General features: G+C 52.3%; 3 protein-coding genes across 5 annotated transcripts; 2 read left to right on the top strand and 1 right to left on the bottom strand.

The window, feature by feature from the left end:
• Nucleotides 1-464: 464 nt before the first annotated feature.
• LOC308458723 (uncharacterized protein) lies at nucleotides 465-7,994 on the top strand. 2 transcript variants are annotated; one of them, XM_080973642.1, is made up of 5 exons: nucleotides 465-1,855; nucleotides 3,377-3,748; nucleotides 5,696-5,845; nucleotides 6,748-6,897; nucleotides 7,464-7,994. In XM_080973642.1, exons 2-5 carry the CDS (start codon nucleotides 3,403-3,405, stop codon nucleotides 7,805-7,807), a joined length of 990 nt encoding a protein of 329 aa, XP_080829768.1. In that variant the 5' UTR covers nucleotides 465-1,855; nucleotides 3,377-3,402; the 3' UTR covers nucleotides 7,808-7,994. The 2 variants fall into 2 exon arrangements, with proteins under 2 accessions (XP_080829768.1, XP_080829769.1); XM_080973643.1 differs by lacking the exon at nucleotides 465-1,855 and adding an exon at nucleotides 2,210-2,271.
• On the bottom strand, nucleotides 7,947-14,780 carry LOC308458677 (beta-1,3-galactosyltransferase 1-like). Of its 2 annotated transcripts, none has more exons than XM_080973549.1 (3): nucleotides 14,632-14,780; nucleotides 10,760-11,509; nucleotides 7,947-10,312 (listed from the first exon to the last, which is right to left on the bottom strand). In XM_080973549.1, exons 1-3 carry the CDS (start codon nucleotides 14,704-14,706, stop codon nucleotides 9,644-9,646), a joined length of 1,494 nt encoding a protein of 497 aa, XP_080829675.1. In that variant the 5' UTR covers nucleotides 14,707-14,780; the 3' UTR covers nucleotides 7,947-9,643. The 2 variants fall into 2 exon arrangements, with proteins under 2 accessions (XP_080829675.1, XP_080829676.1); XM_080973550.1 differs by lacking the exon at nucleotides 14,632-14,780 and adding an exon at nucleotides 12,700-13,276.
• Nucleotides 14,241-27,277, top strand: LRPAP1 (LDL receptor related protein associated protein 1). Its single transcript, XM_080973630.1, has 8 exons — nucleotides 14,241-14,425; nucleotides 16,209-16,353; nucleotides 18,137-18,261; nucleotides 19,680-19,800; nucleotides 20,825-20,989; nucleotides 21,912-21,994; nucleotides 25,302-25,478; nucleotides 26,398-27,277. The coding sequence occupies exons 1-8, from the start codon at nucleotides 14,261-14,263 to the stop codon at nucleotides 26,461-26,463; spliced, it is 1,047 nt and encodes a 348-aa protein (XP_080829756.1). The 5' UTR covers nucleotides 14,241-14,260; the 3' UTR covers nucleotides 26,464-27,277.
• Nucleotides 27,278-27,757: the final 480 nt, after the last annotated feature.

Here is a 27,757-nt window from a genome sequence, read left to right as displayed (position 1 = left end):
TTCCGAGCAGCTCCTGAAGCCAGACAGAGCCAACTGCTGCAGGCTGCTGAGACGGCTGCTGATGCGTTTCCTGGGGACATTAGATGAAATCAGGGGACATTCCCTGGATGGAATTTGTCCGGGGACTTATTTGCAAATCCAGGGACTGTCCCCGAGAAATGGGGGCATCTGGTAACCCTAGGATAAGCGCTGATCCTCCCCTGCCTGTCCCCAACTTTGCCTCTTTGGAAACAGGAAGTTTGCTGGAGGGCTCCTTTTTCACATGCCCTGAGGGTTCTTCCTCCGGAAAGGAGGTCTGCTTTCTGCTCTGCAGCCTTTGCTAGCTGCACTTTCACTGAGTGTGCCAGCTGCGATATTGTAAGTCGGGACCCCCTCCCATTTGGGGAGGGAGCAGAGGTCTAATTGTTACATTGCTGCATTGTGCTGTGGATGAACACCTGATCTGTGGGTGCCTCTGGGACCCAATTCATCTGTGGGGCATTGCAGTGCAAGGAGCGTGTCACTATTTAGCTGGAATCGCTCTGGTTCGACAAGAGTAATGGCTGGAATGAAGGCGTGTGCTGGCACCGGATATGGTTCTGGGGACTGAGGAGGCCTGTGTCTCTGATGCACTCCACAGGCATGCGCCACTTAACACACAATTTCTGCTTTGGGATGGGGTTCAGCTGAAACCAACCCCCCACATGTGGCGACCATGACAGGGTCCCTGCTAAAGAACCCCCACACTGACTCCAGGCCCAAGAACAGGAGCAACAACATCCCAAAGGGGTTTCGCCAGTCCTGGTGTTCTGAACCGCAGACCCAAAGGAGGACTCATGGGAGTGGCTGGGTGCAGGGATACCAAAAAAGGATGTGGAAACATTGGAGTGATCAGGTCTAGTGCTTTGTTCAAGACAGGTGCAGACCTGCAGCAAATCAGCCGGGCCTCCCAGGCTTTACAGACGCAGGACAGACACAGAAGCCAGGAGGCGGCTTGTCCAAGTCAATGTGCAGGTATTCATTAGACATAAAGCAGCAGACATCGCTTTGGCCAGGACTTCCCCTCGCTTCACCTGACCAGATGAGGGCATAGGTGCCAAATACCCCAATCCTACAGGTAGCTCCTCTTTCTGGACTCAGAGCCCAGCACCCCAAGCTGAGAGATAAGGCAAAGCCAGCTAATAATAATAACAATATTTATTATTTATACCCCCATCCATCTGGCTGGATTTCCCCAGCCACTCTGGGCGGCTCCCCACAGAATATTAAAAACAAAGAATATCAAAGCAAATAAATATCAATACAGATGAGCTAATTGCTGCAACCACTACCAGTTAATTGTGGGCTATCTTGACCACCAAGATGGTGTTTGCAGAGCTTCTGGAACAGTCTGCCTTTGGTTCAACCCACCCTGGAGCCTTGTCGGAGCAGGTGCCAGGTCAGCTGCAGGGAGCAAGCAGCTGCAAAGGCCCTCTCCCTTCCTGCCACCCTGAGAACCTAAGGCTGAAGCTGGATCAGGCCAGGGGCCCTCTAGTCCAGCCTCCTGTCCTGTCCTCCCAGTGGCCAGCCAGATGCCCCCAAGGGAAGCCCCCAGGCAGCGCCCCAGAGCAAGAGCCCCTCCCCTCTGCTTTCCAGCCACTGCCCTTCAGACGCGCGGCTGCCTCTGGCCCGCCAGGCCGAGCCCGGCCATTGTGGCTGCAGCCCAAGCCGGCCGCCTCCTCCAGGGATGCCCCGGTCCAGGTGGGCGGCCATCGCTGCCTCCCGAGAGGGCGAGTTCCGCAGTCTAAGGCTGCGCTGCGCGGAGAAGGACCCTCTCCGAGCTTCCTTGGGAGGGGGCGCAGGCAGGGCTGCCTCCGGGGGCGGCCTCGGGGTCCAGGTAGGTTGGCACGGGAGGAGAAGGGCTTGTTCACTCCGGGTTGGGGTCCAGCCAGGACGGGCGCGTTGCGCAGCTGGGAGAGGAGGGAGGCTTCCGGGACCCTGGAGGGGGGTCCCCTGGCTGCACCCCGAAGGGGTTCCCCCGGCAAAGGGTCCCGTCGCGCTTGCTTGCTGGCAGAGGCGCGGCGGGTGCAGCCCCCGGACAGACCGGGCGGGGTCGTCGTTGCTGCTGCTGCCATCGCCGCCTCCGCGCGCGCCCTGGTCCTGCGCAGCCTCGCCCGGCCCGGCCATGCGGAGCCCCGAGCCTCGTCGCCGCGGGCGGGGGCAGCTGCCGGCGGGCAGGCGGGCGGGCGGGCGGGCGCGGCCGGGCATCCGCAGAGCCGCCGCTGGCCAGCCGGACCCCGAGCGCAGCGGCAGGTAAGGCGCGCCGGAGCCGGGAGAGGCGGGCGGGCACGCTGGCGCTCCCTTCCCCGCCGGGCGCGCGCCTTGCGCTTGGCCGGGCAGCTCAGCTGCAGCCCCGCCGGGGATTGAGGATGAGCGGGCGGGCGGGCGGAGCCCGGGAGTCGCGGTCCTGCCCCGGCGCCACGCTCGCGGCAGAAGAGAGGGCCTCTGAGCGTGTGCAGAGCGGCGCCCGCCAGCTGCTGCGCGCTCTGGAAAAACAAAGGGCTGCCGGTAGCGGCCTCGGGCCTTCAGTCCCTTCGGGGGCCAAGAAGCGGCGCAAGGAGGCCTGGCCGGGGGCCGGGTGGGCAGAAAAGGTGGCCCCCACGTTGCCGCTCGCCAAGCCTAGCCCAGATAGAGTGGCAGGGGAAAATCTCCTCCGCAATTGTAGGCGCCGCTCTCCATGAACTGCGCTTCCCCCATGCCGCTAGGCAGGGCTTATTCCTCTGCCTGGTCCCGCCAGCTCAGAACTCGTCCTTCTGCATGCCAGACAGGTGCCCTTCCCTCCAGACGGAGGGGCATAGCAGGCTGGCCTTGTGCTGCGTCAGAGCGCTGGGCCATGCAGCTGAGCATTGTTGACACTGGCTGGCAGAGGCTCTCTCCCAGGTTTCAGGCAGGGCACCTTCCCAGCCCACCTGGAGATGCCAGCAGAGACCCACTGAGCTGGGGCCCCAGGCGGGAAATGGCCATAGGGCCAGTCAGAGGCTCGGCTGGTCCAGCTGCCTCAGTATTGTCACCCCGGTGGGAGGCAAGTGAGCAGGACCTGCTGCTGGGAAACTGGGAATTGTGAGGTGGGGGGAGTCCAGGGACCACCTTCAGGGATGCTGAAGAGGGAGGCAGGCAGGCTGCCAGAGGAGGGAGCTGTCTGGGGTCAAGGGGAACCTGAGGCCCAAGGAGGGGGTCTTGCAGGGGTCTCATCATTGCCTGCATGGGGGAGCCTGATGGTGGCAGCAAAGGGGAGTCTGGTGCAACTCCCCCCCCCCCCAGGAGAGCTCCCTGGTTTCCTGCTGACCCTGGGCCCATCTGGCTCCTTCCTGGTGCCCGCCCTGGTCCTGCGAGCCCCTTCCTTCCGTCTTCCCTGCAGGTGCCCAGCCCACGGAGCCGCCCTGAATGATGCCCAGGGGCCGTGCCTGGACCCAGCAGGAGATCGCCTGCCTCCTGGCATTCATCGGAGGCTGCCGGCAGGTGACGCTGCTGATGGCCTCCACCTCGCGCCCCAACGAGGCCCTCTGGCGAGACATCTCCCGCCGGCTGGCCTTGGCCGGCTACAGCCGCAACGTGGCCCAGTGCCGCTCCAAGTGGAAGGCCCTTAAGCAGGCCTTCTACTCCGAGTGGGAGACCCGGAGGCAGCAGGGTGGGGGGCGACCCGCCCCACAGGCACCCCCCCACTACAAGACCATGAAGAGGATCTGGGAAGCCGCGGGACGACCTGTCTTCGGAGAGAGGCGCCTGCCAGGTAAGGGAGCCTCCTCTCCCCACTGCCCCCCTTCCCTAGCCAGCTTTGGGGTGGGCTTCAGGGGAGCCCTGGTCCTCCCTGCACCACCCAGGATTTGGGGGACGTGAACAGGTACTTTGGCAAAAAGAGGCAGGTGGTGGGAGAGGAGAGGTAAGAGAGCAGCAGCAGAGGCCTCCCTACTCTTGCCCCCCCCCCGGGTATTTTTCAGTCAGGAACAGGAAGGAACAAACCCTCTTAGTTTGAGCAGGTGCTGTTACCTGTACAGGTTCAAACATTTTACCCACAAGAATGAGGGAGAGTCTCATTTTAAAGAGAGAGAGAGAGAGAGAGAGAGAGAGACCAGAAATGCCCTGGATTTGGTGGCCCCAGCCTCAAGCCTTGAAAATTTCTCTACTTACTGGCCCCATCTTAAGGTAATTGGGAATGCCAGTGCCTGGGTCCTGGGGAATGGCTTGGCAACACAGGGGTGCACATGGGGTGTGTGGGGCGTACCCAGGCCTAATGCTTTTTTTAAAAAATGGAGATCGAGAGAAACTGGCAGAGAGAGAGACACGAGCAGAAGAAAAAGGCTGGAATGGATCTGGACCTGCGACCTGCCTCTTTCTCTGGAAGCTGTGGTGGGATGATTGACTCCAACGCCTGCAACAAGGCAGATCTATTCTAACCTTTTTCTTCTGCTTGCATCTATCTCTGTCTTGTGGTTCTTCCTCCATCCAAGCACCACTTGCCACCCCCAGATCAGTGGGGGTGAGGGGCTGCTTTTGCGGGAGGAGGAGGGGCTATCCCGCCCTCAGCTCCCCAGATCTGCCCTGCTTCTGCTCAGCTTGGCATGGGGCTTTTTCTCCTGCTTGGCCTTGTAGACCACTCTTGTTGAAGTTCTTTTGCCTCTTTACCTCTTCCTTGCCCTTTTTTGTTTGCTTGTCATTCCTCCCCTCCTTCATTGAAATATGCATTTTTTAAAAATCCCAGAGTGCCCATCCTAATCAAATGTGCTAGAATCATAGAGTTGGAAGAGACCACAAGGGCCATCGAGTCCAACCCCCTGCGAAGCAGGAAACACCATCAGAGCACTCCTGACATATGGTTGTCAAGCCTCTGCTTAAAGACCTCCAAAGAAGGAGACTCCACCACACTCCTTGGCAGCAAATTCCACTGTCGAACAGCTCTTACTGTCAGGAAGTTCTTCCTAATGTTTAGGTGGAATCTTCTTTCTTGTAGTTTGGATCCATTGCTCCGTGTCCGCTTCTCTGGAGCAGCAGAAAACAACCTTTCTCCCTCCTCTATGTGACATCCTTTTATATATTTGAACATGGCTATCATATCACCCCTTAACCTCCTCTTCTCCAGGCTAAACATGCCCAGCTCCCTTAGCCGTTCCTCATAAGGCATCGTTTCCAGGCCTTTGACCATTTTGGTTGCCCTCCTCTGGACACGTTCCAGTTTGTCAGTGTCCTTCTTGAACTGTGGTGCCCAGAACTGGACACAGTACTCCAGGTGAGGTCTGACCAGAGCAGAATACAGTGGCACTATTACTTCCCTTGATCTAGATGCTATACTCCTATTGATGAGGCCCAGAATTGCATTGGCTTTTTTAGCTGCCGCGTCACACTGTTGGCTCATGTCCAGTTTGTGGTCAACCAAGACTCCTAGATCCTTTTCACATGTACTGCTCTCAAGCCAGGTGTCACCCGTCTTGTATTTGTGCTGCTCGCATCTGCTTGTCAACTGCTGTCCTGCTTGGTTACCTGGTTACCTGTAGTCCATTGTGTTGGACTTCAGCTCCCATCAGCTCTGGGCAGCACAGCTCTGCTGCCGCCAGCATCCTATGGCCATGCAGGCTGTGCCTGATGGGAGTTGTAGTCCAAACCAATGGGAGGACATAGGAGGACACCAGGTTGCCAATGGCTGTCCCATGAGATTTGCCTTACAAGTCCATTTTCCTTCCAGATCTAGGGAAGCTGCCTCCCCACGAGGACGGGGGCGATCCAGAGGCCAAGCCGTCTCTGTCCTTGCCACAAGAGATGGCAGGCAGCAAAACCCAGGATCTGTGCGGTGGGAGACGGTTGACTTGCTCAGCTTCTGCGTGTCAGGCTGCTGGTACGTGTGTAGCTGAAAGCAGGGAGGGGAGGACCCACCAAGGCTTCTCCCAAGGCAGCAGAATCTGCTCCTCTGTTGGAGAGGCAGTGACGGCCACCAATCTGAATGGCTGTAAAAGACGATGAGACAAACTCGAGGAGGAGGAGAGGGAGATTAGTGGCTACTAAGCCGTGTTGGCTCTGCTCTGCCTCCATGGTCAGAGGCTGCAATGCTTCTGAATACAGTGGTCCCTTGGTTCTCAAACTGAATCTGTCCCGGAAGTCCATTCCAAAACCAAAGCGTTCCAAAACCAAGGCTCGCTTTCCCATAGAAAGTCATGCAAAATGGGTCAATCCGTTCCAAACTTTTAAAAGCAACCCCTAAAACAGCAATTTAACATGAATTTTACTATCTCACGAGACCATTGATCCATAAAATGAAAGCAATAAACTGCAGTCACAAAATCAGTCAATCAATCAATTGGTAGCTGAACTGGGTTCCACACAGCCATAAAAACAAAAAAAAGAGCCACAAAAACAAAAATGCAAAATAAATAGCAAAAACAGACAGACCTCAGCAGAACACTCAAAATGGAAGTGTGGCATTCAAATCAGAAGCATAACACTCAAAATGGAGCATGTTCAACTTCCAAAAAAAGTTTGCAAACTGGAACACTTACTTCTGGGTTTGCAGTGTTTGGGTTCCAAGTTGTTTGAGAACCAAGGGACCACTGTACCATTTCCTGGAAACCACAGGGAGGTTCGCTCTTTTGCTCGGGTCCTGATTTTGGGTTTCCCAGTGGGGCAGCTGGTTGCTGGACTAGATGGGCCCCTGGCCTGACCCAGCAGACTCTTCTTTGGCTCTTAAGGAGAGAAGGGTTGCCTGCAGGAGTTGAATCACGAGCCCTTTGCCGAATCTTGCAGATTCCCCCTTGGCCTGCGAGGGCTCCTTGAGGCCCTTGCCAGGGAGCCCGGACCAGCCAGCCTGCACTGCAGAGAAGGACTCGCCTGAGACTGCAAGAGAGGAACAGGCGGCAGCGGACAATGGGCAGCCCTCTGGGCCAGACAGTCAAGGTGAGGGTCACTTCTTTGGATTGAGTGCTCCAAAAACAGGTGGGGTTGAAAGCACCCCAACACCACTGAACAACACTTTTGTGTTCGTCTTCTGCAACTCCACATTCTCCCAATATCCCAAGATTGTGGCAAGGTGTGATTTGACATGTGGCATTTCAGGCCCATCTAGGGAAAAGTTTATGTTGTTGTTTTTACAGATTTTGGGGTCCTATTGGTGGGAATGAGAAAAATGAAGAAGCCATGTACACAAACTGCCTGGGGCCCAAGTGACCCCACAAACAACTGCTGCAGTTCCTTATTTACTTTTCATGTCTGCAGATGCTCAGCTCAGAACCTCTTCTTTCTGTTTCTTCCGAGAAGAGAATGCATTCATATAAAGCAATTTCCTCGCCTTCCCTGATGTGCATTTACAAATGGCTTAGGACCACCCCCCCCCCAGGCTTACAAATCTGCTTCTGAAATCTACAGAAAAGGTGTCCCTTCTCTCTGGAGAGGTCCCTCTTGGGTGGTGTCTCTGCCCTGGCCCCCTGACCCTCCTTGCTCCCGCCTCCTCTCTCCCCTCGCAGGGCCCGGCATCGTCAATCTCCTGCAGAGCATGCAGCAGATCCTGGTGCAGATCCTGCGCACGTCGCGGCAGCAGCAGCTCCTCCTGGAAAGCCTGGCCAGCGACACCGTCTCCCACCTGCACGTCATCTCGGACAACCTGGTGCAGGTGGGCGAGACTCTGCACGAGTTGCTGCTCCACAGCCACGCGCACTCGGCCGATCCGTACGGCATCCGCACCCCTCTCCACGGGGGCCCATCCCAGCCCTGTTCCCCAGGGGCCCCACCTGCCTCTCCCCTCCTCAAGGAAGAAGCTTGGCTGCTACCTGCCGCCGGCTTCCGACCTCACGGCTCGGCCCCACCCTGAGCCACCTCCCTCGCACAAGTTTTGGAGACTCCATCCGAGTTGGGCAGGGGCAGCACGAGGGACTCCATTTGCCCCACTGTGCTGAGGGGGGGGGGCATTTTCCAAGGTCAGTGTTTGTATCCTTACAGAAAAGCCTCCAGACTTTTGTAAAATTTTATTTTTTCAATAAAATTTGAAAATGAGGAAATGTATTATGCCCCTTTCCTGTGCAGAAACCTCAGAAATGGAGGGCTGAGAATATCCTGGCATGTTTGGGAGGGACATGTTATTCTACTCTTCTTGACATCCTAGCTTTCAACGTGCAGGGATTTATTTATTTACAGTGGAACCTTGGGTTGCGGACGTAATCCGTGAGGGAGGCACGTCCGCAACCCGCGGCATTCGTAACCTGCAGCACCGTGTCTGCGCATGCACGTGACGTGATTTAGCGCTTCTGCGCATGCACGAGTGGCAAAACCCGGAAGTAACCCTTTCCGGTACTTCCGGGTTTCCCATGGTCCGCAACCTGAAAACATGTAACCCAAAGCGTTTGTAACCCGAGGTACCACTGTATTGCTTTTACTTCACTTTTATAAGCCTTTGCCTAGAGTCTGAAGTGGCGTGACACAGGCTTATTCCACAGGAGAACCAGAACCATTTCTGAACCGAAGCTGATTGCTGCAAAATTATAAGCCTTGAAGGAGATAAAAGGCAGATAGCATCCCCCAAGGGGGAAGAAACCCTCCGTCCATTAGGACTCATGACTCTGGGTCTTTCTGGTGGCACTGAAGGGCCAAGGGCTGTGTGCGCTTGCCCCCCAGCGTGGGGAGGGAATATCTTGCCCCATTCATTTCCAGTTTGCAGCACCAACAAGCTGAGCTGACTGTTTCAGGCGGGGGGTGTGTGTGTGTGTCCCCTCCTCCCCTTCCACCCGAAAAACACCTCTTTACAGATCAGAAACCACAGCTGGGCTATAAAATACCGGGAAGAGTTGAGATGAGTTTCTAGTTGAAATTAATAATCCTAATGAGTAACATTAGGATTAGTTGTTGATTAGGATTAGGGTTAGGATTAGCATGTGTTGTTAATAATGCCTGTTTGTAGAATCTCAAAATTGTAGTTTGGGGAAGGACTCAACGGCCCATTTAGTCCGACCTCTGCAATGCAAGAATTGCTGCTAAAATGCAGGAATCGCAGCTAAAATGCGGGAATCGCAGCTATTCAGTGCCTCACAGTCCCTATCTCACATGCCTGGAGGTAAGCTGTCCTGAAATAGGTCAGGTGTGTGTGTGCCTGAGTGGCTCCTGGCAAAACAGCTGCCCCCTCTGCTCCCTGAAGTGCCACTATATGTGTGAGGAGAGGGCGTTTTGCCCAACTGATGCAGAGTTTCCTGCAGGCTTCGCAGTCCTCATCCCGGCTGCTGCAACAGGCACAAAGAAAGCACCCAGTGCTGGATCACATCCTCCAGGTACGGGGCGCTCCAGGTCCAAGTCCAGTGACAAAGCCCTCCCTCTGCCTGGGATGTTGGAGAGCTGCTGCTGGTCAGAGTGGGCCGTGTTGGGCCAGATGGGCCAAGGGTGCCTGGCAGCCTTGAAGGTGGAGCCTCGTTTCTTCCTGGGGCTCCCTTTTTTGCCAAGAGGCCCTTGGCACATCCAGGCTCTGCTGGGCCTGCAGAATATTGTTCGTTTCCTTTACATCCCACCTTTCCCCCCAAAATGCCAGCAGGACTTGCTTTCTCTAGCTGGAAGGAGCCTGTTGGGGAAGGAGCCTGAGGAGGACAGCGCTAGGCTCTTGCTGTGATTCGCACTCGGAGCAGGAGGAGGGCAAGGCCGCCCCCCCAATGATGCGTTCTCCAGCTCACCACCTGGTGACCTCCGGCCTGTCTCTGCAGGTGTGCCGGGCTTCCTGCATTCTCCGCGTGGCCAGCTCCTGCTCTGGCACACTGAGGCTGTGGACCACCATCAGATAGCGGAAGTTGCACACTCGCCACCTGGCGTTCTGCTTGGCAAAGCGGGCGCTGGACTTAGGCCGCAGCCCGGCCCGCTGAGCCAAGATGCCCACGTAGGCGTCTTCCACCGGGATGGGGGGGACGCTTTCTGCCGCCCGCAGGACCCTCGCGGCTGCGTCCAGGGACAGGATGTAGCCGATGCCACTGGCGTACGGTGGGTATTCTTCCGGGGGATAGGCTTCCCTTGGCACGTACCACTTGCTGGAGGGATGCCGGATGACTTTCCGCTTCTCCCGGGCAAAGACGGAGCCTGCGTAGAGGCTGCTCCGGAGGGTGTTTTGCCTGGCCAGGAACTCCGGCAGCCGCTCGGTGTTGACAAAACAGTCGTCGTCTGTCTTGAGGAGGTAGCTGGGCCGGCAGCGGCCGAGGGCCCACTGGACGCCATGCAGGACCTTCAAGGTGAGGTTGCGGTAGGTGTCCAGGTAATTCCCCACCAGGACATCCCCAAAGTCCTCCTGCTCTTGCTGGATCTGCCGGGAGGCCTCCTCACCTGCGCTCCGGCCTACCAGGAACACGACCTGCCAAAGAAGTTGAAAAATATCTTCATGTATGCGACAACGGCAGCGAGAGTCTTAATAGCACAAGGATGGAAGAACGAGGAAATCCCGACTAAAGAATCGTGGCAAGAGAAACTGATGGACTACGAGGAATTGGCCAAATTGACACATAAACTACGGGACAAGGATAACTGCAGGTTTTGAATAAACACTCACAAACCTTTCATTGATAATAACCAGTTAGACAAATTAAGGATTTATACAATTTTGTAACATGCAGAGAATAGAATTTATAGAGAAACCAGAGATTGGAACTGAGGGAAGTCAAGGGGGGCGGGGAGGGGGGGTTGTTTATGGGAGGGAGGGGGGAGGAGGAAAAATGGGGGAAATTAAGGGTAATATGTTTTAAGATAATATGTTTTGTTTAAATTCTTAATAAAAAATGTTTTTTAAAAAAAGGAACACGACCTGCCACGGGTAAGGCTGGGGCTTCTCTTGCGCAGCCCAGGTCCTCCGTATCACCTGCCGGGATTCTGCGTTTCCTGGGGCCGACGTCACGAGGATTAAGAGCACCTGTCCAGGCTCACAGTGCGGCTCCCGGCCAGCTTCTGAGAACAGAGGCCCAAAGTCCACCCCCTGGCGGGCTGCGTTTCCGGCTCCAGAGTGGGTCCTCTGCGGGGGCTCCTGCCAGGCAGCAAAAAAAGGGCTGGAGGCCCCCAGCAGCTTCTGCGCACCATCGGCCAGGAGCAGGAGGCACCAGAGCGGGATGGCGGAGAGCAGGAGACAGAGGCAGGCCAGCCCCCTTGAGCCCCAGGGGCGCCTGGGGGCCATGGGGAGCGGGGCATGGCAGTCCCGGCAGCCTCTGGTCACATCCTGCCGCTCGAGGCAAGGAGACGCAGCTGGGCAGGAGTGCTGGCCTTTGCTCTTGCCTGCTGGATGCAGGCCGGCCGGCCAAAGGGCAGCTGCGAGAGGGAGGAGATCTGCAGGGGCCAAGGCCAAGCGCCACCCAGTGTCTGACTTCGCCAGCCAAGGCCAAAGGGGGACTGGAGTGCCACAGGCAGGGCGAGAGGGGGCTCTCCAGAATGCCACCTGCAGGCCCTTCATTTCGGCTGGCCGGAGGGAGGGCAAATAGGAAGGATGCTTTGTGTGGCTGGGCGGCAGATCCGTGATGGTTATCGATGCTGCTGGCCTGGGCCTGTCCTGCTCCTCTTGCATTTCCTAAGCAAAAGAAAAAAAGCAAATCTCACGCATGTGCACCGGCAGGAGGGATATGTCTTTGCACAGCGCCTAGTCAAACTATGGAACTCCCTCCTGCAAATTGGATGGTTTGAAAAGAGGATGGGACACATTCCTGGAGGAGAAGAGGGAATGCCAGAATTCTTCTGGAAAGCCCAGGAGGGAAGGGGCTGTTCTTGTGCTGGAATCCTGCCTCCGGATTTTCCAAGGCTGCATCTGCTTGGCCCCTGTGAGAACAAGGTGCTGGACCCCATGGGCCCCCTTTACCTTGATCCAGAGGGCTCTTCTAACCAGGGCCAGACTGAGGTGGGATGAGGCCCTCAGCTCCTGAAGGTAATGGGGCCCTTTCTATGTGCAGCTGTCCTTTGTCAACAACAAATTGTCACTGGTTTTTGGGTTGAATATATGCTATATCGGGACGTGGGTGGCGCTGTGGGTTAATCCACAGAGCCTAGGGCTTGCCAATCAGAAGGTTGGCGGTTCGAATCCCCGCAATGATGGGGTGAGCTCCCGTTGCTGGGTCCCTGCTCCTGCCAACCTATCAGTTTGAAAGCACGTCAAAGTGCAAGTAGATCAATAGGTACTGCTCTGGCGGGAAGGTAAACTGTGTTCCCATGCGCTGCTCTGGTTCGCCAGAAGCGGCTTAGTCATGCTGGCCACATGACCCGGAAGCTGTACGCCGGCTCCCTCGGCCAGTAAAGCAAGATGAGCGCCGCAACCCCAGAGTCATCCATGACTGGACCCAATGATCAGGGGTCCCTTTACCTTTTTAGATCAAGACCACCCCCAGAAACATCATACATGCATCACAGAAATGGAAGTCTGAAACAGAAATTTTGAATGTTGTTTTTCTCCTGTCCTTGTTTATCTCCTGTCTGGCAGGTTACTTGATTGGATTTCCTGGGGAGCCTGGCCAGTCTTTTGTAATGATAAATACTTAGTTCCTGAGCCAGGTCACAGGCTCACACCCTATTCATATCTTAAATGTGCCCTTAAGACAGGATTTGTGAAGGAAAGAGACAATGGGGAGGCTTTTCCATTTTCCTTTGAGCAGGTAGAGAAAACATTTGCTCAGTTTGGGAATCAAAAATGGTTTCAGGTCGGTCTTCCTGTGCTGATCTATGTATGTGCTTGGTTGGCACACTTATGAACATTTAATATATACTTAAGACCCCAAAATTCCTATCCCAACGTCAATCCAGCCCTGCTTCTTCCATTGCACCAGGTTGCCCCAAGGAGGACCCCTTCCTGCCTGGGATACAGTTCCCTGAGCCTGGGCGGGGAGGGGTCTCCGGGCCTGGACTCCCGCCTGGGGGCTTCCCCTGCTTGGCCCCTCGGCCCCGATCCCGCAGCCACGCTCTTCTGCGGCTCCCTTCGCGCCTCCAGCTGCAGAGGCAGTCTAGCTCCAGGGGGCGGGGCTTGGAGGCCTTACGAGGGAGGGCAGGGGCGGGACCGCGCTTGCTCCTCCCTCGGCGCCCCTGGTTGCCCCGGCAACGAAAGGGCGGCGCCGCCCACTCGCTCCCGAAGGAAGAGAGAGGGCCCTGGCTGGGCTGCCGCTCCCGTCGAGGCCCGGATGGACGGGTCTTTGGCCAATAGCTGCCGCGAGGCTCTTGCGAGAGACCAATCGGGAAGAGGAGAGGGAGGGGCGCCTGTCGGGGATCCCGCCCAATCGGAAAGCGACAGGGACGCCACTGAGATAAGAAATGTAGAGGTGCAGCAGCGCCGGCTGCTTGTGAGGCAGACTCCCCTCTCAAATCAAAATAAAAAAATCCTTCCAGTAGCACCTTTAAGACCAACTAAGTTAGTTCTTGGTATGAGCTTTCGTGTGCAAGCACACTTCTTCAGATACACACTTCTTCAGATCCCCTCTCAAATGTTCACGTTGGGAGAGAGAAAATGAAAGCGGCTGGTCAGAAGATGCTCTGCAAGAAAGACCAAGAATAGAAGAAGGGCAGGTGAAGATGCTGGACTTTTTGGAGCTGGCCGACCAGACGGGAAGAATCCGCGCCCAGAAAGAGAGGGAGATACAAGAGGATTGGAAGAAATTTAAGGCATATCTAGCTAAATATTGTGATAAAAGATAAAGAGAAAATTCTCGGAAATAATAAATAGGCTATGGGGTAGAACAAGAGTATATTATAGTAAACATTAAGGACTAAAATATTAATAAAGAAGAGGTTAGTAAATGAAAGGAGTTAATATTATTAGAAATATGAATTTGGAGAACTGTTATATAGGTGATATAATGAGCTTCAGTTAGAGGGGCTTCGAGGAAGTCAGTTATCAATGTAATGAGAATTAGGTAATTGAAGAAACATTTTTTCTTTGTATTTATTATTGTGTAATGTGGTTTTCTTTGTTGAGTGTTTTGTTAGGGTATTTTGGGGGTAAATGTCGAAAATCAATTAAAAAAATGGGGGGGGGGGAGAGGAAGACGCCCCACGCTGAGGCTGCGCGCAGGAGGAGGCGTCGGCAGCAGCAGCAGCAGCTCTCTCTACCCTTTCCTATCTCTATGGGTGACGGCAGGAGGAGGACGTCCTTTCCGCCCCTCCTTTCCCCTTCTTAACCAATCAGCAAGCCGCCCGTGTCCGGCTGTTGGGCCGGCCAATCGGGACGGGCGAGGGGAGGCGCGCGCGTCTTTTGCGTCACGCCCGCGCGGTGCATCCCGGGAGGCGTAGTTCTCCTGGCCGGAGCGCTCCTCGGCTCTCCGCTCGGCGCGTTTCGGGCCCCGCGATGCTCCGGGCGCGGCTCCTCTTGGCGGCGCTGGCCGTGCAGGCGGCGGCGGGAGGCAAGTACTCGCGGGAGGCCAACGAGGAGGCCAAGGCGGCGGCGGCGGCGGCGCCCCCCGCGGAATTCCGCCTGGTCAAGCTGAGCCAGGTGTGGGCGAAGGCGCAGCGGGTGAGTCGGAAGGGGAGCCCGGGGTCATCCAGCCCAACCCCCGCCAGGCGGGCAGCTCAGCTGGGCCAGCTCCGCCGGGAAACCCCCCCCCCCGACGTCACGGGATCCCCCCTCGGAAGGGAGCCCCCCCCCAGGAAAACCCCCCCCCCGGAAATGCGGGGCTCCGACCTCGCCTGGGAAACCTCCAAGGAAGGGGAGGCCGGCACCTTCCCGCCGTCGAGGGGGCGCGTTGCTGGTGCCTTTCGGGTTCTTTGCCGTTTGTAAGCCGCTCTGGGGCTCATTGGAACGGAAAGCGGCGCAGGAATGCAAAAGAAATCCAATTTCGTCCTCAAAGTTACTCCTCACGTCGAGTCGGAGCCTCCATTCCCGTAACGACCCGTCCCACCCCCTCGGAGGGGCGGCTCCTGCTGGCCTCCCTCGGGCCACTTGGCGGCTCGGCTCGGGAAGACCCCCGGCGGGGAAAGAGTCGGCCCCCCGCCTGCTGGGTCCAGCAACGTCTCCTGGATCCAGGCGGCCGAGGCCGGACGGGGCTGGCGCCCCACTCGATGGCGGATCGCTGGGTTAATCTTTAGCCGGATCCCGCCTGGACGGCGCCCGGAGGGGTTAATCTTCAGCCGCCCCACCGGCTGGTGGTCTCTCCAAGGTGCCTGGCCGAGACTGACTTTTACCTGGGGGCGCGGAGGTGCATTATGTTGTAAATAAAAATATGCCTTTTTCCCTTATGGGGTATCCAAGAGCCCATATAGAGTCCTTACATAGGTTCCCTATTGGTAGGAGAAAATAACAGAGGCCAACCAGAGAATATTGAGAAGCAAAGCAGCTAGTAAGCTTGATCTTTATTAACCTGTTGCAACAGGGTGCTCCCCTCACACGCAGGAGAGGAAGAGGACCCAGAACAATGGCCTGCAAGGCCTTATAAAGACTTTTGAAATTCCCATTCTCTAGATCAGGACCACCCCCAGAAACATTATGCATACATCACAGAAGGGGTGTAACCTAAGACCACCCCTCAGATACATCCCCCTACATCACAGAAATTTAAATATTGTTTTTCTCCTGTTGTTGTTTATCTCCTGTCTAGCAGGTTACTTGATTGGATTTCCTGGGGAGCCTGGCCATTCTTTTGTAGTGGTAAAATACTTATTTTCTGGGCCAGGTCACAGGCTCACACCTTATTCAAACAGACATATCCTTGAGACAGGATTTGTGAGGAAAGAGACAATGGGGAGGATTTTCCAGGTTTAACCTTGCAGAGAAAGGATTTGGTCAGTTTAGGAATCAAAATGGTTCCAGGTTGGCTTTCCTGTGCTGATCTATGTATGTGCAGTTATGAACATTACTATATATCTAAGACCATAAAATTCCTATCACAATTACAAGGGGGGCGAAAATCCAGTCTGAACAGGCGAGCAATGAGTAGGGTCCCTCCGTCGTTGTTTTTTAAAAGCCTGCATCTTTCTCGTCCATTTAGGGCAGGTCCGGTTGGGGGGTGATTTTGGCCAGAGGGCTTGTCAGTGGGAGAGGGGGCAAGCAGGGAGGCAGCATCGAGGCAGTCTGGCCCCTTCCTCCCATCTCCCTGGTCCCCCTCCCCACTGCCACAGCCGACTACCTCCCCAGAAAGGACTCTTGTTCATGCTTTTTCCCACCCAAAGAATGGAGGAGACTCTTCATGGAGCAGATCTTCCCTCTAGGGAACCTGCACACCACTTGAATTTGATTCTCAGTGCAACTGATTCAGACCCTCCTCTCCCCCCACCTCCCCAAATGCCTTCTGTTTTTGCAGCTCCACCTCTCTGCTGTTAAATTGGCAGAGCTACACAGCGATCTAAAAATTCAGGAGAAGGATGAGCTGAGCTGGAAGAAACTGAAGGCCGAAGGTCTGGATGAAGATGGAGAGAAGGAAGCCAAGCTCAGGCGCAACCTAAATGGTAAAGAACTGCTCCGTTCTGTAGACCCAGCTTTGGGTCACTGAGGCTTTTTAAAAGAAACCCCAAATAAATAGGAAAACCACCCTTCCCATTAGAAGTCTGCATGCCTTAGCTGTCTAATGCGTTCAGACAGGCTGTGGTGCAGTGATAATTGAGAACACTGTTGGCTACAAACTCACTGATGCATCTGGTGTCAAGAGATCTAAGAGGCTGCGGGAGCAGCTTTCATTCATCTGGGTTCTTTGCATGGAAGCTCCCCTCTGAGTCACTGCAGAACTTCCTGCAAAGTGTTTTGCAATTTAACTGGCTCCGTGTTCTGCAAAAATTCCTGAGCATGAAAAGCTCTGCTGCAAACAGTGGCTCTTGTGGAGCTGGCTCCAAGCTGCTTCAAGTTCAGCTCTTGCCTGAGCTTCCTTTCTGCTAGGTTTTCCCAGGAGGAGGCAAATGTCCCGTTGTCTGTCTTGCTGGCTGCTTCTGGGCACAACAAACTGGCTTCCCAGGCTGCTAGGGGGGCCATTTGCCTGGGGAGACCTGTTTTGGTGTCTCCACCTACCGTTAGATGGAAGATACAAGAGCAGGATTTGGGGCAGTCCTGGGTGAGAAGCAGGGCAGTGTTCTGGGTGTAAATATCCTCCACTTTCAAGAAATTGCACTTTTTACTAGAACTGCCACTAGCATCCCCCTTGGTCCCTCAAGATGTTTTGACCTTTCCTAAGCAGGAAGACCTCTTCAGGATGCCCTAACCATTGATGCTTGGTGGAATATGGTCCTAAGACTGTCCTCGTGGTCCTGGGCAGGCATGCGTTGCTTTGCTGAGTCAGACCAAAGTCCCTTTAATCCAGGATTCTGTCTCCCATAATGGCACATTAGATGCCTGTGGGGGAAATGGACTGCCCCCTGGACAATGACCAGTGGTCCACTAAATTTGGCTTTGCCCACCTCTGGCAAAGTGAACAAACAGGCCTGGCAGATAAGGGTATCTCAGCATTTTTGGGTCTTGCTTCTGACATACAAAAAAATTGGTGATGGCCTTTAAAATCCAACTCCCACCAAGAGACCTGGTACCCCCAAGTTCATTATCAGTCAGAGAAGCATGAATGGAGGCAGGAGCAAGGAAGAAAGAAAGGCAGATCTTTATTTCTCTGTTGCAACAGAGTCCCTCCCCCCAGAACTTGCAAGGAGGTGAGGACCCAGAACAAAGGTGTGTAGCAACTTTCAAAGGCTTTATAAATTGCCCAGCCCCTTAGCCAAAGACCAGCCAAAAGCACCATGCGCCACAAAAATGGGTTGCACATGTAACTCAGGCCAAGCTCAGAGCTCAGGTTTCTGCAACACATTTGCATGTCTGTCACTCAGAGATTTGAACAATACCAGATCCTTGTTTTTCCTGGCTTGCCAGAGCATCTATTGAAATGCTGCATAGGTACAGAATCTATTGACATAAGATTGGGTCCCATTCCTAACAAGATGTTTATTTATTAACAGGGCTTCAGACTTTCAAATATAAAGACTGCTGGCTGTGGAGGAATGGTTTTAGCAAGAACTTCACTTCCTTCTGTCTGTTTGGAAGTGAGTTTCACAGTCCAGCTGGAGGCTAAAGATGGCCTTGCTTTTGCTCTCTGAACTGTCTAATAATACACTCAAATAAAGTGTCTATTTTCCCAGAAAACATTTCTTAAATTGTTGAAGGGTGAAGGATCAGGTTTGGGTTTTTTTAGGGGGAGGGTTTCTTGCTATATGTGTGTTCCTTAAAATTTGTGCAACCCTTCTGTTGCCCCTCCAGTGATTCTGGCCAAGTATGGAATGGATGGGAAGAAAGATGCGCAGCTGGGAGACACAAACTACGTCAAAGACAGCCTGGAGAACGATGTGCTCGATGATCCCCGGCTGGAGAAGCTCTGGAACAAGGTCTGTCTTTGAATGGGGGGTGGTCTTGTTGTGTCCACAATGTCAGCAGGTGCGTGGATCTAGCCCCTGATTTGCTAGTCTAATAGGAATGCCAGCACAGGGAGAAGCGATCAGCAGTTGGGGGGGGCATTGAACCCTAATGCTGTACCTGCAGATTTCCCCCCTGCAAATGCAGAGCTCCCCCCCCCCAGAAAGACTCACATCTGATTCCAGAGCTTGGCTGTAGTGATAGAGAGATGATAGATAGATAGATAGATAGATAGATAGATAGATAGATAGATAGATAGATATCAAGGGGAACCATCAGTTTTTGGAGCGTTCTGCCTTCCCCTAATTCTGCCATGTAGATGCCTCATAGCCTAAGTCTTGCAAGGGAAATACATCTCTGACGGATAGTGTCATTGGGAGACGCTGAATCCTTTAAGAAGGGGAGTGGGTCCATTAAAGGGGCACCCCCTATTTTCTGGTGACAGTTCCACTTCACACGTCTTCACTGATCAGTTATGTTCTTGCTGTTGGCTGTTCTGGGGAACTGAAGGCATCTGGCCTCGCCCCAGAATCAGGTGCCTCAAAACAGGATTTCCAGGGAGAGAAAATTTGTAGGACAAAGCAGCAGGACTCAAAGAAATTTTGTGTGCCCCACGTTGCAGTCCAACACCTTCCAAAACAGGATATTCCATAAAACGCTGCATCCCTGCCCAGTTGGCAAAGTGTGGGATTACCCTTGATACTGAAAAATCTAGGTGTGAGGCTGCTCAGTCCCCCAGCTGGTTGGCGGAATAAAGGAGGAGTCCAGCCACCAACCGGAGCAAAAAGCTGTAGATCAAGGTTTATTGCGCATCAGGTTCAAAGAGGAATTTTGAACCCCGAGGATGGGGAGACGAGGACTTTTAAAACTTCCCACCATATGCCAGAATACAGTTCGTACAGCATCATTGACATGTCACAAAAGGGGAGGGGTTAACCTTGGCAGACATGTCCAGACAAGTCCTTGGTACAAGATTAGCATAAGCAGACATGTCAGGGCAAGACTCAGGTATAAGATTAGCATAGGCAAACACCTCTTAAGTACCCACCACCCAAAAGTACAATAGAACTTCCTTTGCATGTCTGGACCCCATGGCAAGTTTGGTGATGGGATTAGGCTTTCCTTGGCCAACAATCAGCTCAGCAATTGTCACCTCTGGGAACTTCCTGGAGTCCTTTTTCAAGGGGGAAATAGCTTTGGAATGGAGGAAACTGGCAAAGGAGTTGGTTTTATATTATTTTTAAAGCTAGGTAACTTCCCTGAGCTGTCAAGTGGAAGGATACATTCAGGCATAATATTTGTAACATCTAACAATTTTAAAGATGTGCCCCCCCCCCATAATTTCCATAAGACCCTCCTGCTACTGTTCTTCCTTGGATCTCTCTTCAAGGCCAAAACGTCAGGCAAGTTCACTGATGAAGAGCTGGACAAGCTGTGGAGGGAGTTCAGGCACCACAAAGAGAAAGTCCAGGACTACAACATCTTGCTGGAGACCGTCAGTCGGACGGAAGGTATTTGCACCCCTCTTGCCACCCCCTTTTTTGTAAATAATTTTTATTCATTTTTCATTAATACCACTCCAATTGATAGAATATCATATCTTGCCACATCATAATACAAATAATAAAGCCAATTACACATTCCAAATTATATATTTTAATTAGACTTCCCGTGTTCTGGCTGGTCAAGAGAAATTTTTTTAGTTCTTGTTCCTGCTTTTTCTCTCTTGTTTATTCCCAATATCATAGTTCCGATCTTAATCCTTTATCTTATCAACCACTGGTGTGAGACTTTCACCTCCTGCCACTCCCTTGACCCCCTTAGGTATTCCCACCCCTCACTTTGGGACAGGGTGGATTTGATTTAAATCAAATTGATTTAAATCATGATTTAAATCGCTAGTCAGTAAGACTTGATTTAAATAATTTTTTTTACAGAAAGACTCATTCTTGCATATTTACAAACAGATGAAGGTTTCATTTTTGGAATAATAAATTTTCAGAGTAGTTTTTACAGTTACATCGAAAATTAATGATTTGAAATACATAGGCAGAGAATTATGAAATTATTGTGAGGTTTAATAAGTTAAGTGTTTATATTTGGACAACTTTTCTGCTGTGCTTTATTGGAAGGAGAAAAATAATCATTTCCTTAATAACAATTTAAACAATTTATTTAACTAAAACGATAACATTATAGCATATGTATGCATGTTTGTTAACTGATGTGGTTAAACAATTTTTTAAAAACACACACATACCTTAGACTGAGTTTTAGCACACATGAAAAACTTAAATCATTATTTCCTAATGAATAGCCTTTGGACTATAATGTAACTTAAAACAGAAAATTTTTAGAAATATTTTTCCTCCAAAAGCATTTTATTTTAAAAATCCTGTTTAAATACAAAAAAATAGATTTTTTTTAAAATTTATTTTTAAAACACCCATTCATTTTAATCCTCCCTGCTTTGGGAGCCTTCTCCCACCCGCGGCTTCCTCCGGCTGATGGTGTTTTCCGTTTGGCCCCTCCCAGACACCCACAAGAACATGATCTCCGGCCTGGAAGAGGAGGAGGTTCCCCGCAAGCACGACCTGCTCCACCAGAAGCACTCTGAGCTCAAGGAGAAGCTGCACAGCATCAGCCAGGGCTTTGAGCGGCTGCGCAGGGTCACCCACCAGGGCTATGGCGACTCCAGTGGTAGGTCTCTCCCCCCCCCCCCCCCGCTTGCACCTGCGGGTTATCTGGCCAGGGCGCAGGTGGGTCTTGGCCAGGGGTCAGCAAACTTTTTCAGCAGGGGGCCAGCCCACTGTCCCTCAGACCTTGTGGGGGGCGGACTATATTTTGGGGGGGGAAATGAACGAATTCCTATGCCCCACAAATAACCCAGAGATGCATTTTAAATAAAAGGACACATTCTACTCATGTAAAAACACGCCGATTCCCAGACTGTCCGTGGGCCGGATTGAGAAGGCGATAGGGCCAGATCCGGCCCCCAGGCCATAGTTTGCCTACCCCTGGTCTTGGCCAATCCCTCATCGTTGCCTTCACAAATTCCACAACTGTCCTCTCGCATTGGAGAAAGATCTGCTTTGGACCCCCCCCCCCTTGGCAGCCCTGTGTGATTCCAGGTGATCGTTGGGGGAAACCGCTTGGGCGCCTGTGGGGAGCGGCATTTGGGCTGGCAGGGAGGCAGCAGGGAGGGTGGTTGTCAAGGCAACAGGGTAGGGAATCCGATGTGCCCGGATGCTGTGGCCAGAAGTCTCAGGATGGGGGCTTACAGGGCTGTGGGGCTGCTGTCTTGCTTGGGGGCTGCATCTCTTTGGGGGCACCTGGTTGCCCACTGTAGGAGCCAGCATGCTGGACCATGTGGGCCCCCTTTGGCCTGATCCTGATGCAGCCAGCCACTCTCCTGAGGTTTTCCCTTTCTCACTCTTTGAACAATTGAAATAAGATGGCCAGAACTCCAGGAGCTTCTCAGCTGGAGTTTAATAGAGGGGAGATACTTTCTCTTTTCGTGCACAAGCATTTCCTGTGTGCAGAACAAATAGCAGTGAAGCCTTTTTGCAATCCAGCTGCCGCTGTTCGAGTTTCCACACAAAAATCTCCTTTGTCCCTCCAGAATTTGAGGAGCCCCGAGTGATTGACTTGTGGGATCTGGCGAAATCCACCAATTTCACAGAGAAAGAGCTGGAATCGCTTCGGGTATGTTGGCGTCAACCTCTCTGGTTTGGGGGCTTTTCTGGCCTAATTCTGATCATCCTCTTGGCCGAGACACAAATGCCTTCTTGCTTTAACATTCGGGGGAGCAGGGGCTCCGGTTGGGTGCCTTGCGCTGCGTTGATCGGGAACGATGGCTGGGATCTGGAAGAGCTGCGTTTGGAAGGGGCCCCAGACTGATTTGTAACAAATGCCTCCGTCTGAAAAATGCTTTGCGTTCCTTGCGGAAAAGACGGTCCTGGTGCTCTCTGTCCTTCCTTGGTTCTCTCTGGGTGGCTGAGGGTACAAAGGATCATGTGTGTGTGTTTGGGGGGAGTGCTGTGACTTGTGGGACATGAGAGGCAGTCAAGTACAACATTCCTTGTAATGCTAGAGAAGACATGTAGGGGAATGTTTGGTCCAGCCAATCGAAACTTCCTCTTCCTCCTGGCTGGAGCATCCTTCCTCTTGCATGTGATAGAAGGTGGGCGTGACCTCACCTGTCCAGGTAACAAAAGGACAAGTCACGCAGCACACCTCTCTCTCTCTTTTTTTAAAATGATATTTATTAAAAGTTTAGGAATTACAGAAAAAAGAGAAAAAGAAAACAACAAAAAATTTGACAAAGCGTACATTACAATACATAAAAAGAAAAGCATAAAAAACAATACAGCAAAAAAACACACACCAATAACATTAAAACACACATCCAATGTTCCATAGCTTTATCTTTCATTTACTTGTTTCATCGACCTCCTCACGCCTCCCTTTTTGTATTCTAATTTAATTAATTGTTTCAGCAAATTCTTTCCATCTTTCTCAATTTTTGTTATATAATTTATCTTAACGATCTAACCTTTTAATTAACTCAACAAATCCTTTCCATCTTTCACTATATTCTGTCATTCAATTTACCTTAATTTATTTAACCTTATCTTACCATAAAAACCTGTGTATCTGAAGAAGTGTGCTTGCACACGAAAGCTCATACCAAGAACTAACTTAGTTGGTCTTAAAGGTGCTACTGGAAGGATTTTTTTTATTTTTACCATAAAAAAAACACCTTAAAACTTAATACTTATTTGTACATAACTCCTTATATCATTTCTACTAAAACCAAATAGTTTCATTCCAACATTTTTCCTAATACTCGTTAATTTTACACTAATTCTCAAAATAATTTTTTAAAAAACTTTCTTCCAATCTTCATCCCCGTGAACCAGAGAATCAAATCAATCTGCGTTCACACTTTTAGCCCGAAATGCAGCAGCATACCTTGAACTTTGTTGCTCTGGAAAACACCTCTTCTTTCCACCAGCTGTCTGTTGAGCCTCTGGCTTCTTTCAGACGCTTGCCTTCTCCCTTGGAGCAGAGGAGGACAATCCACCAGCCTCTCATGCAGATGTCCGATGAATCGCAACCATCCGAAGGCTGCCATATGTCAGTATCTTCAGCTCACAGGCAGAGGTACCTGGCCTCCCCCGAGGCAATTGAGCGAGATACTGTGTTTACCGTCCGTCTGCGATCCCGGCAGGCTAGGTAAACAAACCCGGCGATTCTTCTCATTAGTCGTGAGAAGAACACACCCTCTGCTTCTCTGCTTCTCTCTCCCTCCCTGCATTCTCCCAGGGAGGAGAAATGAGACAGACAGGAGTCCTTTCTACATGTTTTATTCCTGTCACTCAACAGTACATAGAAATGCGTCTGCACCCTTCAGTCTCCATCAGAAGAGTCACAACTCCTCCCCTGTACTTCCAGTACAGGTCATATGACACACTGAGCTAACATCCGGTGCTCAGTACAGAGAATAGGCTCCACCTTTTCTCCAACAGTACATCTGCACTGTTTTGCATTCCAGCCATCTGGAGCTGGCTTTTGCCTTGGTGCTTTTTCCCAACAGTTTTTGCTTCAATCTATTTACAAAAACGGGAGGCGGACTTCCTGTTTAGAGCCTTCCCGCTTCAGTGCCAAATTAAAATGTTTCTTAATCCAATTTTCCGTTCTACTCACGGGTACTTGTTTAGAGTCCAATTGTCCACAGGAAAAAGTCAGCGCTCTGCGGCAACAGCTTCACTCCGTAAAAGTAGCAGTTGATTCAAAACACCACGCCACTCACCCCACGTCGCTTTGGATCCCCGAAAAAGGGTTTCCCTGCGAGTAGGGGAGGCGCTCCTGGTGTCAGCCGAATCCCACGTTCCCAGGCTTCCTCCACCTGGGATTTTTAAAGGGTCTCCGCCTTCGCCGCGGCGGCAAGACCCGATTTTCACGGAGCGGGTTCCTCTCAGTCAGAGGAACTCCGCCATTGCCGATGGCGTTAACCCGGAAGTCCACACCTCTCTCTTTTTGACTTCCTTCTTTGTTTGACCAGCTTCTAGCTAGGACTGCTCTGTTAGCTCTCAGCTAGCAGAAGCACTGGGATTATTCCCCCATATGGGGTAGATCCACATGTACATATTTGTAAGTAACTCTGCCTTCAGGGATCCAATTGTGAACTGATGTAAGTAAACGTCTTTTATTGACTTTTATTGACTAAGATCGTGGCTTCTATTCTTTTAAGAGGGATTCAAGGGATCTTACCAGGAACGTACAATTCAATCTGAGACAGACTGAATTGTATAATAGTGAGAGGCTCACACAAGCCTGCAACCAGATATCTGCTGTGCGTGTAAAAAGGGGAATGTAACTCGGCTAAGTAAAGGAACTTGCTAGCACAAGTTAAAGGTAAAGGGACCCCTGACCATTAGGTCCAGTCGTGGCCGACTCTGGGGTTGCGGCGCTCATCTCGCTTTACTGGCCGAGGGAGCCGGCATACAGCTTCCGGGTCACGTGGCCAGCATGACTAAGCCGCTTCTGGCGAACCAGAGCAGCGCACGGAGCGGTACCTATTTATCTACTTGCACTTTGACGTGCTTTCGAACTGCTAGGTTGGCAGGAGCTGCGACCGAGCAATGGGAGCTGACCCTGTCACGGGGATTTGAACCGCCGACCTTCTGATCGACAAGTCCTAGGCTCTGTGGTTTAACCCACAGCGCCACCTGCATCCCTAGCAAGTTAGGAAGGATATTAATAAACAATATATCTTCTCCTGCCACCCACAACATTTCCGCATGACATGGTTGCGCTCTCTGTCCTTCCTTGTTTCTCTGGGCGGTTGAGGGTGCAAAGGATCGAGGGGGGAGTCTGCTGTGACATGGGTGCTGAGGACCTCCTTGAGGGCACGGGACACCGCTGTGCCCCCCTGCGTATTTATCAAAAACCCCTTTGAGCTCTTTCAGCTACTGATAAAAGGAAGCGATATCTCCTGCTTTTCTAGGAAGAGCTCAAACACTTTGAAGCGAAGGTGGAGAAGCACCACCATTACCAGAAGCAGCTGGAGATTTCGCACCAGAAGATGAGGCACATCGAAGGGATGGGAGACGAGGAGCATCTCAGCCGCAACAAGGAGAAGACCGCCATGCTGGAGGAGAAGACCAAGGAACTGGGCTACAAGGTGCACAGGGGAGCCTCTGGGAGGGGAGAGGGGGTCCAGGACCCCCCCCCCATTCTTCACCCCCCCCCCGCACATTCATCTTGGGGTGCTCTGTGGTCTCAGGGAGAGGCGGGAAATCTGAGCCTGCCTTGTTTGAGGGGCGACAGCACTGGAGACGGAACGGGGTGTGAGTGGCTTCCTATGCGATCTTCTTGTCCACAAATGTGCAGGCGCTGCTGGTCCCAGGGCAGTGTCCTTCCAGCACCCCAAGATCCTAAGAACTGCTCCCCCCAATCCCCCCTCGACACCTCTCTGCTCTTCCTCAGACCCCCTTCCAGAATGGCTTTGGCCTCGCACTGCTTGCATGTGTCTGGGCAGGATTCCTTGGGGCAGCCATATTCAAAGTAGCAGGAGCAAGCAGCTGTTTGCCTCTTGGCTGAGCTGCACCCATCCTGGCAAAGCCTATTGGTGTCTCGCAACTTTCTGACTAGTTGCAGGACCTTAGCCAGACCTGGCAGAGTAAACGCAGAATCCACGGAAGCAATTGGCAACGTGGCTGCAGACAGGATGGACGAAGCAGGAACCAGGAACTTGTAGTTAGGTGTTTATTATATACGGTGGACTCTTTACAGGAATAGAACACGGATCTTTTGCTAACTCTCTCTGACACGACTCACAACTCCTACACTGACACTGAACCACAGAACTCCCAAACTCTCACATTCCAGTTAGTAGGCCAGAAATCATCATTCACCGTGAGGGAGCTTGACCAATCAGGGAGGTGTCTCCATTCCTTTGTATCACCAGGCAGACTTACTCCTTCACATTGCCTTGGCTGTCTGCCAAACCCTAACTGACTCTGTGTGCGAAGCTGCACATATTCAGATTCGCAACAACCCATTCTTTTACGCTGACATGCACCTGTCTCTTGTCTTCTCAGGTCAAGAAACATCTTCAGGACTTGTCCACCAGAATTTCCAGAGGCCTTCAGCACAATGAACTTTGAAACTTCCGTGTTCTCGTAGGATCTTTGTACAGTGATCAAAATCAGTATATATCCCGAGGTTTATATAATTACTTAAAATTCTGGTGCAAATTGTCTTTGGTACAGCCGCCGCCTTCCTAGTTTCTCTCCTAATCATTCATATCGGTGACTCTTTGAAGACTCTGGGCGTGCAGGCTTCCAAGCACTGCAGAACAGAAGGCTCTGAAGTGAGAGAGGGGTGTGGAAGGAAAGGGAAGGTTTGGAGAAGTCACTTAACTGCTGGGAAGCACGTTGGCAGGTGGGGAGGTTGCTAAAGATTTTCATGCACTGTGTTGATTTCTCCTCCTGAAGGAGCAAAATGTGGACATAGCCGTGAGCCTGATCCCCTGAGCCTAGAAGAACCGTGATCATGTGTGCCTTTGCTATGGCACCTGCAAGGACCAAGTTGTTGTGTGTGCAAAGTGTGCGGTGCAAAAGGACCCTGTAGAGACCGGCCAAATAGGCAGAATCCCCCTTCCTCCTTCCTCATCCTCCTCTTTCCTATAGCCAGCAGAGGAGGAGGAGAGGGTGCCTGTTGCTGCTGAGTCCACGTCCTGCTCTTCTCTCCAGGGTCCTCTGCCCCTCCTCACCAGCCGAGAGTGTAGGACAGACCTTTTCCTGCGAGAGTGAGCTGGCCGGCTCCTGGGGAAACTGAGGCTGCCTGTGGAGGGTTTCCTTTGAGAGCATGTGGGGAACTGGAGGGAGTTGCACTTCTAGGAATGACACTGAGTAGCTTGGGCACTTTCGTTTAATTCCGTGTTTCTGTTACATTTTGCGAAATAAATGGTCCGACTGAGGTCTTGGTCTTGTAATGATTTGATTGCAGGAGCTTCGCTGCGCCGGAGTGCTTGCCGTTTTCTCTGGGCTTTCCATCTCCCAGCGGCTGACAGGATGACACAGTTGGGGGAAACAGGATGGTGGCTTGGGGGGGGGGTCCTAACCAGCATCCCTGGGTGGCCCGTCCCAGCAGGAAGCTGTGCTTTGAGGAGACCCCTGTGATGAAAATATTGGATCAAGGCTAGCTCAGTCAGGTACCTTTTAGCCAGACACATACTGAGCAGGGATACAATATGGGATCCTAGTCCTGGTGTTCTAGCGATTTTTGCATTGATTAAATTGCTTTAGCATCTCTGTGGTTTTGATTACCGTATTTTTCCGGGTATAAGATGACCCCGATTTTGGGGGACTGAATTTAGAGAAAATGAGGCTCAAAATTGTTTAGCTTTTTTTAGGGGGAATTGCGCGCATGCTCCCTAGAGCACACACACCTCCCACA

The sequence above is a fragment of the Podarcis pityusensis genome (assembly GCF_964106645.2).
Source record: "Podarcis pityusensis genome assembly, chromosome: 11".
Taxonomy (NCBI): Eukaryota; Metazoa; Chordata; class Lepidosauria; order Squamata; family Lacertidae; genus Podarcis; species Podarcis pityusensis.
This window is presented reverse-complemented; position numbering and strand designations above follow the sequence as displayed.